Source organism: Pleurodeles waltl, chromosome 4_2 (assembly GCF_031143425.1).
Source record: "Pleurodeles waltl isolate 20211129_DDA chromosome 4_2, aPleWal1.hap1.20221129, whole genome shotgun sequence".
Taxonomy (NCBI): Eukaryota; Metazoa; Chordata; class Amphibia; order Caudata; family Salamandridae; genus Pleurodeles; species Pleurodeles waltl.
Window position 1 is genome coordinate 399,303,589 of NC_090443.1, and position 17,358 is coordinate 399,320,946.

General features: G+C 47.0%; 1 protein-coding gene across 3 annotated transcripts in view; it reads left to right on the plus strand.

Annotated features, from left to right (window-relative positions):
* Positions 1-903: 903 nt before the first annotated feature.
* Positions 904-17,358, plus strand: part of ASTN1 (astrotactin 1) — a 536,836-nt gene continuing 520,381 nt past the window's right edge. For all 3 annotated transcript variants that reach the window (XM_069231561.1, XM_069231562.1, XM_069231563.1), the window contains exon 1: positions 904-1,714. In XM_069231561.1, coding sequence (XP_069087662.1) covers positions 1,432-1,714 — 283 coding nt within the window. In that variant the 5' untranslated portion in view covers positions 904-1,431. The remainder of the gene's footprint in view (positions 1,715-17,358) is intronic.

The following is a 17,358-nucleotide window of genomic DNA, read 5'->3' on the forward strand; positions in this document are numbered from 1 at the left end:
TTAGGGTTTTAGGATAAAGGTTTCTTTAACAGAATTCCTTCATGGTATTCTCAGATTTAACAATCAAAGTGGCACACACAGAAGTAAATAAAAGTAAAATAATCTGTTTAGAAACGCAATTTGATCAAGTGGGAACACATGGATTTGACCTGGGGGTTTTGTGTTTACACATTAGGCAATTCAGCCACTTTGCTGGACATTTTTCTCCCAAACCATGAGACAATGTTAATATTTTGCGTTCAATTGTTTTATGGCCTAATTTAGTACACCATGTTTAATAAATATAAATTCAGTCTAACATATATGCCAATAGACACACACTAGCACGAAAGCGCCATTTTCCCTTAGTCACACAGCTATTCTGAAACTATTGGTTTTTGTTTTTTTTAATTGTGGTGGGGTAAATGGTATTACCAAGGAGAGTGCCTCTGTTTTGGTTCTTCAGTCCCTGTTGCCCAAGAGCCGAGCCTGAGCCAAAAATGCAACTCATGCCAAGCTGGAGCCTTACCCACCTCCAGCAAGATAGCTCGCAGTGTGAAAGATTGCTGCTGAAAGGCGTGTGAAATGCCCAGGTAATAAACAGCTCGATTCCTGCTAAGACTGACTTAAGGCTTCATCCTCACGAGGTCAATCATTGAATTACATTGAAGCTAGTGTTATGAACTTTTGTTAATTGAAACATTAAGGGACTGTCAATCGTATGTATTGTTCACAATTGAAAAAGCAAAACTACAAGTAAAATAATTGCAAAGAAAAACAGGTTTAGGTGAGCTACTCACACCCCTGACGTAAGTGTTTTTCATCCCCCCACCCACTCGCCAACTCTTGTCATGCAGGGAGCTCGGGTTTCCCCCGGGGAGGAAAAGGCCTTCCTGTGCTGAGATTTAATTGCAACAGATGCTGCGAGCGGCTCTGGCTGGTAGCCACCACTGCAGTTTAGAAGCCCGTTCGGCAGAAAGGCAGCCCCGGAATCTCGGCTTACCCCGACCCTAGGTGGCGGGGGAACAGCGGAGAAGGTGGGATAGTGAAGCAAGGAGAGGGCGCTGTGTGATGGGGGGCAGGCGAGCGAGAGCGCGCCTGGCTGACGCACCGAGGGACCAGCAGCAGCTCGGTGGCTCCTGCCTCAGCGCCCCTCTTTGCCACACGACGCCCTGTCTGTCTGTCGGCTTCAGCACCAGCGGACGGAGAGCTGCTGCGCCGTGAGCCGCGCCTCCTGCGTTGGCTGTTCCCTGCCCGCTGCATCTCCATCTTGTGCGCAAAGCGAGGCGGAAGAACGGGGCAAGGCGAGAGGATGGGGGGCGCGGGGAGAGGAGGCTGCTACCAATAACTGCTAACATTTCCACGGTTCTCTCGATGAGGTGGACCCTCTCCTGACGAGGGGGGAAGCGGCGAGGACCTCGACGCACGGGCAGGGCCGACGACAGCTCGAAGATGGCTCCCGGGCCCCGGTGGTCCTCCGGCCGGCTCCTTCTAGCCCTAGGCACCCTTCTGGCTGCCGTATCCGCCGCCGAGGAGCACGGTAAGGACGTGGAGTGCAAGATGAAGAGCATCACCGTGTCGGCGCTGCCCTTCCTGCGGGAGAACGACCTGAGCATCATGCAGAGCCCGTCCGCCTCCGAGCCCAAGCTCCTCTTCTCCGTGCGCAACGACTTCCCGGGCGAGATCGCCGTCGTCGACGACCTGGAGAACACCGAGCTGCCCTACTTCGTGCTGGGTGAGTCTGGGGGGAGGTGATGGGAGCAGTGCGGGTACTGGAGGGCGCACGGACACGGGGGCGAATGGACATGACTGTGGCTCCAGGACAGGCCCTGGGATGAGCGGCTGCAGGTGTATAGAGAGGCCGCGGCCATGGCAGCTCCAGGTGTAATGCACAGACTGGTATGGGAAGGGAGTCACGGGTGCACAGGCTAGGGTGGTCAGCACACAGGCGTTTCAGGTTGCAGGCACAGGGAGGCCTTAGGGATGGCAGCGGCAGGATGTAGTGGGATAGGGTAGAACGTTCGTGGGAGGGCAGCGCATAGGGTGAAAGGGCACATTTCTGCCCAGGTATGGAAGCACTAGGATGCAGTGGCATGGAGTATGGTAGGCGTGGGGTGCAAGGGCATAATGTAGCCGAGGTTTGAGGTAGCAAGGGGCGTTGACAATGATCGTCACCGCATAGGGTTGACAGAGAATGAGGGAGCTGGGTCATATGGTGGAGATATATATATATATATATATATATATTTACCAAATCGTCATTCCACGATCATATTCCTGTCTTCCCTGGATTTATTCGTATATATGACAACAGCACCACCTATTCGAAACCAAATAGTTCAATTTATTTCAATGCATGAAGTATAAAGTGCTGAGTGCAAGTCCAAGACAAATGGCGACGCGTTTCGGCCTGAGTCTTCTACTGGCCATATATATATTTATAGTGGTTTAAATGGGCCGGTATTGTCCGGTACTGAGTACCGGCACTTTTTTATTTTGAGAGGGAGAGTACCAGCACTTCTCAAGAAAAACACAATACGTTTAATTGGTGACTACTGTCACTTCTCAGAAACAAGCAGGTACTCTGGCACAGAGTACCTGCACTTCTATTTTTCCATTTCAAGCACTATATATATATATATATATATTCTCCACATGGCTGAAGGAGCAGTGCACAGAGTTGGCAGTATGCAGAAGCATAGGGTGGCTGGGACTAGGGTCGAATATACACCAGGGCATAAGGACTGCTGTCATGTAAAGGCCACAAATGCCACTAAATGTAGGGCACAGTGTGACAGGGTTATTACCTTCAGTTTTCTGTACTGCTCCAATGCTTTTAATGGGAAAGCAGCAGCACTTCTCTGAAGCAAAAAGGTACTCTGGAACAAGCGGTCCCTAAACTTCCCTATTTTTCCATTTCAAGCACTGCCTCACCACTGGGTGGTTATTAAATTACCATGCTCATCAGGGCTCAGTGGCCCCGGCAACTAATGCGCCCCAGTGTAACTGCATCTGCTGCACAATCAAAAGCTACGTCCCTGCCTACAGGTCACACATACTCATCAACAGCTACCATTCAACTCACTGGACTATCTTATCAGCAGGGTATTGTCTTTTTATAGGATTTGTAAAGCACCTGCACCTTTACTAGGCCTCTCAGAGCACAACAGATTGTAGGAACTGAGGGCCCGATGTACGACCACTTCATTTTGCGAGTCTCTAATTGCGATTCATTGTGAATTGCAATTAGAATCTTGCCAAATTAAATGTACTAATGTGTCTCAGACACATTTAGCGATTCCCAATGGGGTTGCAAATTACCTACCTCATTAATATTCATGAGGTAGGTCGCAATTTGCGACCCCATTGTGAATGGCCAGCATACACAGGGATGGTGGCCTGCTGCGGACACCAGACCCCCATGTTTGTGACTGCTTTTCAATAAAGCATTGTTTTTTTTTTAAATGCAGCCGTTTTCCTTAAAGGAAAACCGGAAGCATTTAAAAAATGAGAAGCTTTCTTTTCATTTCTTCAGAGTAGGCAGAGGTCTTGGACCACTGCCTGCTCTGAAAAAAATATTCTCTCTACCATTCACAAAGGGAAGGGGTCCCTTGGGGACCCCTTTCAGTTTGCGAATAGGTTAACACAAAATTTGAAATTGGTGTTAACTGCGATTGTTTTGCGACTGCATTCATGGTCACAAAACAATCATACATACCATTCTGATTCGGTATAAGGAAGGGACACCCTGAACATGTCCCTTCCTAATACCCAATCGCAAAACTCAAATTGCAATTCGGTAACAAGATACAGATTCGCAATTTGGGATCTGTACATCCCAAAAAGCATTTTTCTAGTCGCCAAATTCTGAGAATCGGTTTGTTCACGACTAGAAAAATGCTTTGTACATGTGGCCCTGAGTGAAGATTTTTTAGCAGAAGTGGAACTTCAGAAAAGGGTACATTATATACAAACGTCTACTAAATGTAGGCCTCTGAGGTGGACAGTGATCTGCACTTAGGTGCCCCAAGTGAGCACAGACTCCCAGCTCAGGGACTGCACATTGATTTATGCTGCATTTATATTGCATTCCTTTTTTGTTTTACTTGAAATCTTTTGATTGTGAAGGGCCCTCAGATTTCACAAGGAATACTGTTCGCCCTGTATTCAGCTTTCTACTGAAGAAACATTTGCGCCCAGCATAGCTGCTGCTTGGCCCCATGCCATGTGCCACACCTTCAGCCAATCCAGACTTTTTAGCATACAGTACGTTGCTTGCTGGGATTTTTAAGTCCATAAATTCAATGTTAAAATCACAACTATAGTTTCCAGATGCAGTGTCTGCTATTATGAAGCCTGGATGGGGTGAAGTGGTGGACACCAAAATAGCTTGTTACACACAGACAGATTTCCAGACAGTGGTCAGCACACATTATATTTTTTACTGAATCACCAGTTAACATATTTAATTTTAGGATTGCTATAAATTTAGCACAGCAGGGTTCACACATAGATTTTCTTCTAGAGCATACCATGGTGTAATTCCCTAAATTAAAACATTGTGTTCTTCCATAGATAGCCCTACCGAGTTTCACAGGGCCACGGATGACGTGCCTTCCAGTTTTTTCTAGGTGTGGGTGTAATTTGTGTATTTTCAAGTAGCCTAATTACACAAAATAACTTCATATTTACATGAAATTGTGTGAAATTACGTGAAATGCATCTTGCACTAAAAAAATAAACTCAAAAATGTAATATTAAGTTGATTTACAGTTACTCGCATTTACAACACTACCGCCATTGTTCAGGTTTGTAGTTCAGCGCTTACCCAAAAGGCACCTCTTGCGTTGAAATTTGTCCTCAGAATGACACAATGTGGCATAGTGGTGTAATCCTGGTAATTTCATGTCATTTTATTATGTAAAATTACCAAAATTATTCCAATTACTCTGGTATAATTAATTAAAATCTTGCTGTGCCATGTTTTTTCCTTTGAATTCTGGGATTTGTAGTCTTGCCTCATTCCATCATAAAACAGGGCCACAAGTCCCAGTATTCAAAGAAAAAACCTGGACTGAAGCAGCACATCATGCATGGACTTGAGAGTATTGGCAGTTATACATAGATGTCAGTCAGAAGACATCCCTATGAGATGCGCTACACGAAGTTGCCAAGCAGCTTCCAATGTCATGCTTTTATTTGAAAAAAAAGTCGCCAGCTTCAATAAGTGTTAAACTGACAAAAGTTTTTTTTTTTTTTAAAGAAAGAAAGAAAAACTCCCACTGAAGGGCAGGCCAGGAGCTAGAGCTGCTTAACATTAGAGCTGATGGAGCTGCACTCTTGTCTCCTTTCCCTGATGTTGGAACTCCTAGGATGGGACTTCCGGGATTTGGAAAGGAGATGACAGGGGCAAGTTGAAGCCAGTGTGTTTTCCTGATACAGATAGGTGACAGCAGGGAAGAAGTCCCTGAAGCCTGATGTCCAATTCAAGTTTGGTGGGAGAATGGGTCTCATTAATGTCAATATGAGAATCATACACGGATTCACCTGTGTCCCCTGTCAAAATCAAGAATTGGTGCACATCTAGGTAGGACCCTTTCTTCTGTGTAACTCTACTATTTTAATAATAAATGCTTTTTTTATTAGGTATGATTACCCTTGCATAAGTACGGGATGCAGAACACACTGGATTTATGAAAGGGTGTGTAAAATTGTTTTAGATTCCTCTTCTTGAAAAAACGAATCATACTAGTTTTGTGATTACGTGACATTGTGAAGTTTTCCGGTATCTTGCCTGAATTTTTTTTGTGAAAGCCCGGCAGAGAACTGGCTTAAGCAGAGAATGTTACTTTGCGAGATATTTTCTTTCTAGACAAAAAGTCCTGCTAAATGAGCAAAACTGTGTCTATTTGTGTAATGGGAATTTTTGAGAAATTGGCTTCCATAATGTTGAATCCGGTTCTTGACCAACAACAAAATGCAGTTTTTACTCCTGTTGCCACTTTCACATTTGCAATGTTGCACCGTCTGAAGGCTCGACTTCAGGCCATCAGTGATGTCCATATCCATGGGGTTAGTTTGGCAGCCTGAATAAAAAAAAAAATCCGAGGGATGGGATCTACATCAGTATAGATGAAGTGAAGGTGACAGCACTTAAAATTTGTTAACCTGAGGTTGCATTCAGGGGTGTACAAAACTGCGTATTTTTCACCAAAAATATTGTGCAATTACTCACATGTCTTGAAATGTGGTTTGTCGGCATTTTGCATAAAAGTTTCACGTCAGGGCATACCTCATGTGAAAAGCAGTCTTGTAAGATACCAACAGTAGTATAGTTAGAGCAGGAAATACCTCTTGGTAAGATATTTTCTGCTTGAAGCAGTCTCACACAAATTGCATAAAGCAAAATTGTGAGAATTTTGCATAAAACAAAATATGAACCTTTCACAAACATACTTTAAATTTCTCATGGGCGTAGGCAAAACAGAAAACTACACAGAACATAGAACTACTCGCCAGCTATGCTTGAGTATCTATGCTTGTTCAATGGTTCGGATTTGGTGAGAACAGCGTCTAGAGTCTCTCTGAGTTTAATGAATGCTCGAGGTGTAGACATGGCACTCTTTAATGTCGATCATAGGCGCAGATTTCAAAAAGTAGTTCCAGATGAATAATGATGCCGGGTATCTTGTGATAGCAACAAGAATACAAGTATCCATATATGACTATTATACTACCAATGATAGCACCAGTGTAGTTATGACTGAGCCAGAGTCAGAGTTTCCATAGGAAAGGCTTGTTTTGTTTTCTTAATAATGATGGTGCTGATTGAGAAACCTGCCAGAAACTTTAAAAAAACAATCACACCCACTTTGTTCCTTCATAGCAAGTTCCATACAGATCCCTCAAGTGAAGGCCACGAAAAATGTGGTGGTGGGGGGTGAGGGCCTCCAAAATTGCAATTCCTCATTTTCATTTCCATTAGAAGTTTTGCTCTGTAACACAGAAAATCACGCCTGAAAGGTATTGCAATGAATGTGGCATGAAAGTAGAACTTTATTTGGAGAAACGTTTTTTCGTAGTTTGTTGTCAATCTGTTTGGTTGTACACGAAAAAATTCACGTTTAAAAGGGTGCTCTGGCTGGGCATGGAGATGTTACATTTTCGAGTATCTGAATCATTAATTCAGGAGAATCTGTGGTACTGGATCTAGGGGCATCTGTGGCTAAAAAATGTGAAAAATACTCTGAGTGGCTGATTAAGTGTTTACTTGGGTCTGTAATTTCAGGAACCTAAAGACAGATCAGCAGGGCCATAGTTATCCGATTGTCTGAATACAACACCGGGAGAAAAGGTCGTGGCAACCATTATAGGACGTGGGGACTAGGTACTGTGGGTAACTGTTTTTCTGAAAGTAAAAAAATATAGAAAACAAAAATGATCCATAGGAAGGCAGGTGAGTACATCTTGTTTCCTAGTCCCATGTGGTGGGGCCCCAAAGAGACCCCACCAGCTTACTTTTTTATGAAAAAAAACTTGATTTTGTTACCGATCCGCAGATCCAGGTGGCTAGAACCCCAGACCCCAATGAGGCCCTGTCACCAACGGTAGCAAAATAGGTACCACAGTCCCAGGTGAAGGTTCACAACCTGGTGTGGCGGTCCCATACAAATTTCACTAACTGCTGCCACAACCGCTGTCCAGGAACCAGAGCCACGGTTGCAGTTTGTGTGGTCTGACACTGATCAAAGAAGCTTGCACGGGCCAAGGAACCACATTGCGAAGCTTGCCCTAGGATGGCAATTTGTAATTTGGAATCGCAGAAGCAAAAAAATTATACATTAAAGAAAGAAGGCTCTACACCAGACATTGCGACTAAACTCCATTGCTCAGGACATATGCAGAGGGGCCGGAGGTCTGCTGCCCATAAAAATAACCACATACAAAAGAAAAAAATAATTAAATAGCAACACAAACTCAAACCAATAAATTATGCTACATTCCTAGTCATCTCTGTCAAAGTGGTAAAGATAATGTAATCTCAACTATAAAATAGTGTGCAGTATTTGTAGCTGCATGTGTCTTCTTAAGGGTGAGATCATGAGCATTATATTTGCTGTGCAAGGCATGGTTTGCACGGCTGTGGTGTGAGTTATCGATTGTGGTACTAGCCATAACTTGTGAATTTCAGTGTCTTTTCATCTTTAATTGGATTTTAACTTGGCTAACTTGTATCCATAACTGCACTTCGTGTTTTTTAGACCGTAGGATGCACTGAAGGTTCGTTTTGGTGCCAACAAATTCCAGCAGTCTGGTATGGACTGTAGCTATTCGAAAGCAAATTAAGACATTCATAGCCACATGTCGGGAATTTGGTTGGCACAGTTTAGAGTACTTTATTGAGAAGCTGGGGCTACCAGGTATACTTTGGGTAAGCCAACCTGCAGCACATGAGGTTCACCACTCACAAGAGACTCCATCAGGGTCGGATTGGCCTATAGAGCAATCAGGTAGTGCCTGATGGGCTGGTTTGACAGGTCAGTGTGTGGGCCATTTTTGTAGTAGTTTGTGGGCCTATTTTATGGTCAGTCTGGCCAGTTTTCAGTTTTGATTTCTCTGATTTTACTACAAGTATTGCCTACAGGAAACACTGATGCAAGCAGTTTCCCACACTTTGCAAAAAAATACCCTTGTAGCATTTCGACAAGTTAAAAACTGCCTGTTTTGAAAACACGGGCCACTTTGTTTTAGCTATTTTAGTCGCTAATTGGCACTACTTTTATTTTGGTGCCTAGGCCTATTTTTTTGCCACAGTTGGACCCTGGGCACCATGACTGTGCATACATTGGACCTGCTGTAATCATATCACTACATGAAGACGCAAGAGGCAGGGTTGGCTTCTGGGAACACCAAATACATTTAGAACCCCATAATCTCGAGGGACTGTTTCCTAATCCAAAGGTGATCTTCTGAAGAACTCTTTGAAGGCTGGTACAAAGCAGAGAGGTGTAGGTGAAACAGATGAGAGTTTGAGGTCTGAAAAGAGTCACCTTGTCTAATCACTGTTCTCTGTTCTTCTCCCAAAGAATAGACTCTTCACATGTGCTTTTGAGGTTGTCACAAAAGGTAAATTAGGACCATGTCCTGGATTTGCATGCACCTGTACATTCCCTTGCTGGACCGATGCACTATATCTCTGTGAATAGATACAACAGCTAAGAGGTTGAGGAGTATAGAGAGATATGGCAAGAAAACTCACTAAATTACTCCTACCCCAAGACATTTCGTGGAAGCTGGCATGCAGCGGGCAGACTTCTGGGAAGTTCCTCAGTCTGGGAAGTTTCACACTTCTTCTTTGCCAGTGTGTAATGGACTGGCAAGCACGGAGCTTGTATAAATTTTGATTACTGAGAGGACATTAACATCTGCTTTGGGGGAGCTCCGCATAAGAAACAGTCTCTGTATGATACCACCACCACAAGAGAGGATGCCCATGGAGTGAAATCTGTCAGGTTACCAGCAAAAAATAAAATGAAAAAGTATTAGGCAAGCTTAGAGCTAACACACCTCTCAGATCCCAAAGACACCGTAAAACACAAAGCAAAACGTCTCGCTAGGGAGTTAACCCCCAATCACTCGAACATGAAAACCACACTGAAACATAAAAAGAAAGTAAGCATCTCATGTATGCAAGCAGAAGGCAGCAGTATCACTAACAAAGCTAAAAGGTGAGGGCAAAGGTGGAGTCCTTTTTTGATTGCCCCTTTTATTTCCTGTTAGTGCTAACATCAATTCTGTCCGACCTCTGATCCTGAAAAATGTCAGATCTGGAATACTGGATTGGGATCCTCTTACTCAGTTTACTGAAAAGCCACCATCTTGGAATGGTTCAGAGCACATACTTTCTCAACAGAGAAATCAAAGTTGCAATAGTCTCTCTGCAACTGCATCTGTCTGCTACTCACCACTGTAGAAACACTGTTGGGGTACTCCCCAACCCTTACAACGTGTAGCTCTAATCTGTCTCTCCCAGGTTGTGACCTCTACAAACTTTTCATCTTCATGGCTCTGGGATTCATTACCCTACCCTCCTCTGCACACTTGCATTCTTGGGAAGAGAAGGTTTCAAGGGGTAATTCACATCTCATTCATGGATGTCTTTTGGCGGCAACCAGTGGTAGCACCGCTTATCCTGGACTTGACCTTTGCATGTGGGAAACTGCTGAGATACCCCTGGCTTCAGGTGTAAGAAGGTAACAACAGAAAGTAAAGAGGTCTTTAGGAGCTCGATTTAGTTTCTATGGCCTCAAGCCTTACCCGTCACCTAGCTCCTAAGCAGCAACTAAGATGCTGTGCAGGGGCTTTTGGGTTGAGACAAGGGGTCAACCTGGTAATGTCATTGTGGGGGTCAAATCATGCTTGATACCACCTCTGATTGCCTATTTAATGAATCAAAGTCTGCGATTTCATTAGCACTCTGCAAAACTCATAAATCAATAAATACATCTGTGCTTTGAATTTGTAAGTTGCGTTATATGTAACTGCAGAGTCGTTTCCCTACTTTTGGACATGTAATTCCTATAATCGTTGTACACTGAGGGTAGCTGGCAGACGCAACTGTCATTTGTCCGTCCAACTTTTTAAAAGTGTATGGGCTGTTGTCACAACACTACAAAGCATGGGGGTGTTGCATTTTTTTTCAGGTTCTCCCATCCATATGCACGTAACAAGCGAGAACTGCAAGCTGGCTATTCTGTTGTTACACATGCTCGTTCTAAGTTTCAAACTTGAATGTGTAGTTGCTGCTGTCTCAGTGCTCCAGAATGCTGCAGTCTTACACCTTTCCAACATGGCTGCCAGGCCTAGTTGTCCATACTAAGGCATTTTCTAGCCACTGGTCCACCAGCAAGTGAAACAGTCTCCTATCCCCATCTAAACCTGCATATTCTCTGAAACATGGCGGGGCAAAGGTGGAGTGTTTCATCCAGCCCTTTCAAGTTTCCCAGGGTCAGTGATGATGTGCTGCTTCGGTCCAGGTTTTCGTTTTTGAATTCTGGGACTGGTATTTTAGTATATGTCATTATAAAACAGGACAACATGCCTCAGAATTGAAAGGAGAAGTCCTGAGGAGGTAGTTTGACAGTTGTGTAACTAACATATTGAAAGTTAATTCTTATGATTGAAAATCGAGATACTTGCAAGCCTAATAATATGGGATTACACGACTGCTGGCAGTGGGTGTTTTTACACACAGTATACAATTAGGTAGAGATGTTAAAGCAGTAAGCATGGCCATTGCAGCCAAAAGCAGGTGGGTACATAAAACAAACCTCATGAAATTAAACTTAAAAACAGAAATGTTTCCTCATATAGATATCCATTATTACATTTTTTATTCCATAGGATGCATTAAGCAGAGCTCTCAAGTTTCCCAGGTCCATGCGTGAGTAGCTAATCCGCTCCAGATATTAGCTTTGTATTCCAGATCCAGTATGGTTCATATACGATGTTACAGTTACAATGCTCGAAGAAAAAACTGTTCAAAACAAAAACCTGGACTTTAAAAACGTGAGCTCTCTGCATTAATGACTGTTAGAAATGGGGTTTTTGGTTGGCAGTTAGGTTGCCCTCTGTCCAAGCAAGAACCCTCACTCTAGTCAGGGTAAGTCACACACAATCCAAAATCAGCCTGTGCTCACCCTCCGGTAGCTTGGCACGAGCAGTCAGGCTTAACTTAGAAGGCAATGTGTAAAGCATTTGTGCAATAAATCATACAACACCATAGCATAACACCACAAAAATACACCACACAGTATTTAGAAAAATATATAATATTTATCTGGGTATCTTCAGGTCAAAACGATCAAAGTTGCAATATGAATTTGTAAAGATATCACTGAAAAGTGATATAAAGTGTCTTTAAGTCTTTAAAAAAAAACAATAAAGTGTCTTTCAAGCACAGAGTACCTGGTTTCTGGTGGGAAATCTCCTCAGAGGGCCACAGGAGAAGAGATGCGTGGAAAAAGGGGGGGCGTGCGTCGATTTCCTCTCAGCACACACAGACTTGCGTCGTTCTTTTCCACGCGGGGAAGTCGGGCGCCGTTTTCCGGCGCGCAGACAGTCTCTTTTTGTGGATCGCGAGGATTACCAGATGTCCCGGGTCTGTGCGTGGATTCTCCTGCTTATTTTCCGGCTGCGCGTCGTTCTGCGGGGCTGCGCGTCGAAGTTTCGATCTCACGGTAGGCGTCGCGTCGATTTCTCCTTGGAAGTCGGGCGGCGTTGTCCTTGCGAGGCCGTGCGTCAAAGTTTCGCACTCACGGTAGGCGTCGCGTCGATTTCTCCTTGGAAGTCGGGCGGCTTTGTCCTTGCGAGGTTGTGCGTCGAAGTCTCGATCGTCCCGAGGGCGTTGCGTCGATCAGCGTCGGTGTGCGGCGTCTTTCTCGCCGCGAAACAAGCTGTGCGTCGAAATTTTCGGCGCACGGAGCGTCCAAGTGAAAGGAAGAAGTCTTTTTGGTCCTGAGACTTCAAGGAACAGGAGGCAAGCTCTATCCAAGCCCTTGGAGAGCACTTTCACAGCCAGACAAGAGTTCAGCAAGGCAGCAGGGCAACAGCAAGACAGCAGTCCTTTGTAGAAAGCAGACAGGTGAGTCCTTTGAGCAGCTAGGCAGTTCTTCTTGGCAGGATGTAGTTTCTGGTTCAGGTTTCTTCTCCAGCAAGTGTCTGATGAGGTAGGGCAGAGGCCCTGTTTTATACTAAGTTGTGCCTTTGAAGTGGGGGTGACTTCAAAGAGTGTCTAAGAAATGCACCAAGCCCCCTTTCAGTTCAGTCCTGTCTGCCAGAGTCCCAGTAGGGGGTGTGGCAGTCCTTTGTGTGAGGGCAGGCCCTCCACCCTCCCAGCCCAGGAAGACCCATTCAAAATGCAGATGTATGCAAGTGAGGCTGAGTACCCTGTGTTTGGGGTGTGTCTGAGTGAATGCACAAGGAGCTGTCAACTAAACCTAGCCAGACGTGGATTGAAGGGCACAACAAGTTTTTAGTGCAAAGAAATGCTCACTTTCTAAAAGTGGCATTTCTAGAATAGTAATATTAAATCCGACTTCACCAGTCAGCAGGATTTTATATTACCATTCTGGCCATACTAAATATGACATTCCTGCTCCTTTCAGATCAGCAGCTGCCACTTCAACAGTGTATGAGGGCAGCCCCAATGTTAGCCTATGAAGGGAGCAGGCCTCACAGTAGTGTTAAAACGAATTTAGGAGTTTTACACTACCAGGACATATAACTACACAGGTACATGTCCTGCCTTTTACCTACACAGCACCCTGCTCTAGGGGTTACCTAGGGCACACATTAGGGATGACTTATATGTAGAAAAAGGGGAGTTCTAGGCTTGGCAAGTACTTTTAAATGCCAAGTCGAAGTGGCAGTGAAACTGCACACACAGGCCTTGCAATGGCAGGCCTGAGACAAGGTTAAGGGGCTACTGAGGTGGGTGGCACAACCAGTGCTGCAGGCCCACTAGTAGCATTTAATCTACATGCCCTAGGCACATGTAGTGCACTCTACTAGGGACTTACAGGTAAATTAAATAGTCAATCATGGATAAACCAATCAGTAGTACAATTTACCCAGAGAGCATATGCACTTTAGCACTGGTTAGCAGTGGTAAAGTGCCCAGAGGTCAAAAGCCAACAACAACAGGTCAGAAAAAATAGGAGGAAGGAGGCAAAAAGTTTGGGGATGGCCCTGTCAAAAAGCCAGGTCCAACATGACCCCCCACCAGCCTAAAGCCAGGGGAGTACAATCACTATCCTGATGTACTTCCCTGTTTGAGGCGACAGAACAAGGACCCAGGCCCACAACAGCAGGGGCATGCTCCAGTTCTTCGCCTTCCTGACTCCAATTGGATCACTCTGTCCATACTCTCAGGGCCCACTAAGCCAACCCATGGGGAACCTTTCTCCTTACCTGCGGATCCCATCTGTGCAGCACCTAACCTTACTTTGCTCACAGATGTATCCCAGGAGCAGGATAGTACCACCATGACCAACACAGTGGTGTTGCCCACTCTACCCCTGGGGTGTGACACTTGTCCCCTCCCCAGGGATAACTCTGTCCACCCGGACAGCAAGCCACAGTGATTACTGACAGCTGCCAGGGATGAGAGCCAGCCCCCAGGCCTCTCAAAGCTCTCCAACCACTGTGGCTGTGGAGAGTGGGGGGCGGTAGCCCCAGGTGCTGGGCACCCTTTAACCACTCTCCCTTCCACCAGGTCAGGGATGACAGCCTGAACCTGGTCCTCCCCTCTGGGGCTTTGTACCCTCCCTCCTGGAGCGGTACCCCCAGAGTCCAACATGGTCAGGGTGCTTACAGAAGTCACCCTGTACCATTCCTCCACCAGTGCAGGGCTGTTAACCTGCAACTGGCCCTCCAACCTGGGGCCTGTACCTTCAGGTTGGACTAGGGCCCGGGGTGAGGCTTCCCTCCCCCTGCCCTCCCTTCTGGGGTCCAGCACCCTCCAACTAGGAGTGGCCTCCTCAGAAGACAACATGGTAGGGGCACTGTTATCAGTAGCCCCTCCCTCCAGGTCCGGGGGGACACCCTGAACCTGGTCTTCCAGCCCAGGGTCTGTACCCTCAGACTGGATCACTGCCTGGCAAACCAGGACTTCCTGGGAGGCACACCTACCCCCCACCAGGTCAGAGTTTAACCTCTGCACCTGCCCATTCAACTCAGAGTCACCACCCTGAAGTTGAACAATGGCCTGGCACGCCAGGACTTCCTGGAGGGCACACTGACCCTCCACCAGGTCAGAGTTTAACCTCTGCACCTGACCATTCAACTCAGAGTCATCACCCTGAAGTTGAACAATTGCCTGGCACGCCAGGACTTCCTGGAGGGCACACTGACCCTCCACCAGGTCAGAGTTTAACCTCTGAACTTGGCCATTCAACTCAGAGTCATCACCCTGAAGTTGAACAATTGCCTGGCACACCAGGGCTTCCTGGAGGGCACACTGACCCTCCACCAGGTCAGAGTTTAACCTCTGAACTGGGTCATTCAACTCAGAGTCGCCACCCTGAAGTTGAACAATTGCCTGGCGCACCAGGACTTTCTGGGAGGCACACCTACCTCCCACCAGGTCAGAGTTTAACCTCTGAGCCTGGTTCCCCAACCCAGGGTCACCACCCTGAGGTTGGGCAATTGCCTGGCACGCCAGGACTTTCTGGGGGGCACACCCACCCCCCACCAGGTCAGAGTTTAACCTCTGAACCTGGTCATCCAACCCAGAGTCAACACCCTGAGGTTGGACAATTGCCTGGCACAGCAGGGCTTCTTGGGAGGCACACCTACCTCCCACCAGGTCAGAGTTTAACCTCTGAACCTGGGTATCCAACCCAGAGTCACCACCCTGAGGTTGAACAATTGCCTGGCACGCCAGGACTTTCAGGGGGGCACACCTACCCCCCACCAGGTCAGAGTTTAACCTCTGAACCCGGTTATTCAACCCAGAGTCAGTACTCTGAGGTTGAACAATTGCCTGGCACGCCAGGACTTTCTGGGGGGCACACCTACCCCCCACCAGGTCAGAATTTAACCTCTGAACCCGGTTATCCAACCCAGAGTCAGCACTCTGAGGTTGGACCACTGCCTGGTACACCAGGACTTTCTGGGGGGCACGCCTACCCCCCAACAGGTCAGAGCTTATCCCCTGAACCTGGTTAGCCAACCCAGAGTCACCACCCTGAGGTTGAACCATTGCCTGGCAGGCCAGGACTTCCAGGGAGGCACACCTACCTCCCACCAGGTCAGAGTTTAACCTCTGAGCCTGGTTCCCCAACCCAGGGTCACCACCCTGAGGTTGGGCAATTGCCTGGCACGCCAGGACTTTCTGGGGGGCACACCTACCCCCCACCAGGTCAGAGGTTAACCTCTGAACCTGGTCCTCCAATCCAGAGGCAACACCCTAAGGTTGGACAATTGCCTGGCACAGCAGGACTTCTTGGGAGGCACATCTACCTCCCACCAGGTCAGAGTTTAACCTCTGAACCTGGGTATCCAACCCAGAGTCACCACCCTGAGGTTGAATCTTTGCCTGGCATGCCAGGACTTCCTGGGGGGCACTCTCACCCCCCACAAGGGACACACTGTCCCCAAGGGCCACACAAGAGTCTGGTTGGCGCAGGTCTCCCGACCTCTGCCCATCCGGCAGAGTCTGGGTTTCCCCCAAACCAGAAACGGTTTCACCTGGGTCATTCCTGGGGGGCTCTGCTCTCAGAGCTGTCCCCTGACTCTCAAGGTCCTCCACTGGGGTCTGCAACCCCCTCTCAACCCTATGTCTGGACTTCTGCACCCCCTCACTAGGAGGGGTACTGCCAGACACCAGAACTGTTGGGATGCTGGCTACAGTCACCCCCCCAAGTTCTTCTGACACTGCTGGGCTTCCCTCAAAAGGTGGCCCTACGGTACAGGCTAGGCTTCCCTCCTGGTGTTCCCTCATGGAACCCTCTAGGACCTGGGACCTACCTGGGACACTACAATCCTCTCCCACCACACTCGGTTGGGAACCACCTAGACCACTCCCTTCAGGAGCACCCCCAAATGCCTCTTCAGACTCTCTGGTACTCACCCAGAAGTCTGCCTCCATTGTAAGTTCCCTGGGGTCAGAGAACTCACACTCCACCTGGTGTTGGCGTAGCTCTGGAAAATAAGGACCAGACATATGCTCTCCAGCAATTACATCACTCTGCCCTTCACATGTATTAACCACAGTACCCTTCACCCAACCACCCAGTAACTCAACCTTGGAAAAGCACTCTACTTCACCCTCCTGAGACTGGTGAGACAGTATCTGTCTGTCCCTGACACTCAACCCAAACTCTTCTGGGATGTCTCTACACTCTATATCCAGGACGTCCACCAGGGGGGAACCCTTTTCTCTGTCACTCTCTGCTAGAGTCAGTAAAGTGTCCCTCCCCCCAGTAGGAATATGACTCCCTGTGCCAGTTCCCCAATCCTTCTCAGGGACCCTGTGCATAACGGGAACTACCTCATACCCTTGAACTGCCTGGGGTGTGTCAACTCCCTTCTTCAAGTTGGGCACCACATCTCTGGGCTTGTGCCCTTCTTCAGCAGTACTAGATGCAAGATTTTTGCTGCCACCATCTGAACTGGACTCAGCCCTTCCGGCCTCCAGTTTCAGCTCTTTACAGCTCAGCTCTTGAGCTGCAATCTTTTCTTCTTCCAGGGCTAAGAGTCTTTTTGCCTCAACCTCTGCAAGATACTCCTCTAATTGTTGCTCCTGTCGCCTTTGACTTCGGAGCCATTCATCTATTTCTGGGTCACTGTCCAACTCTGAGTAGTCTTCCTCCTCAT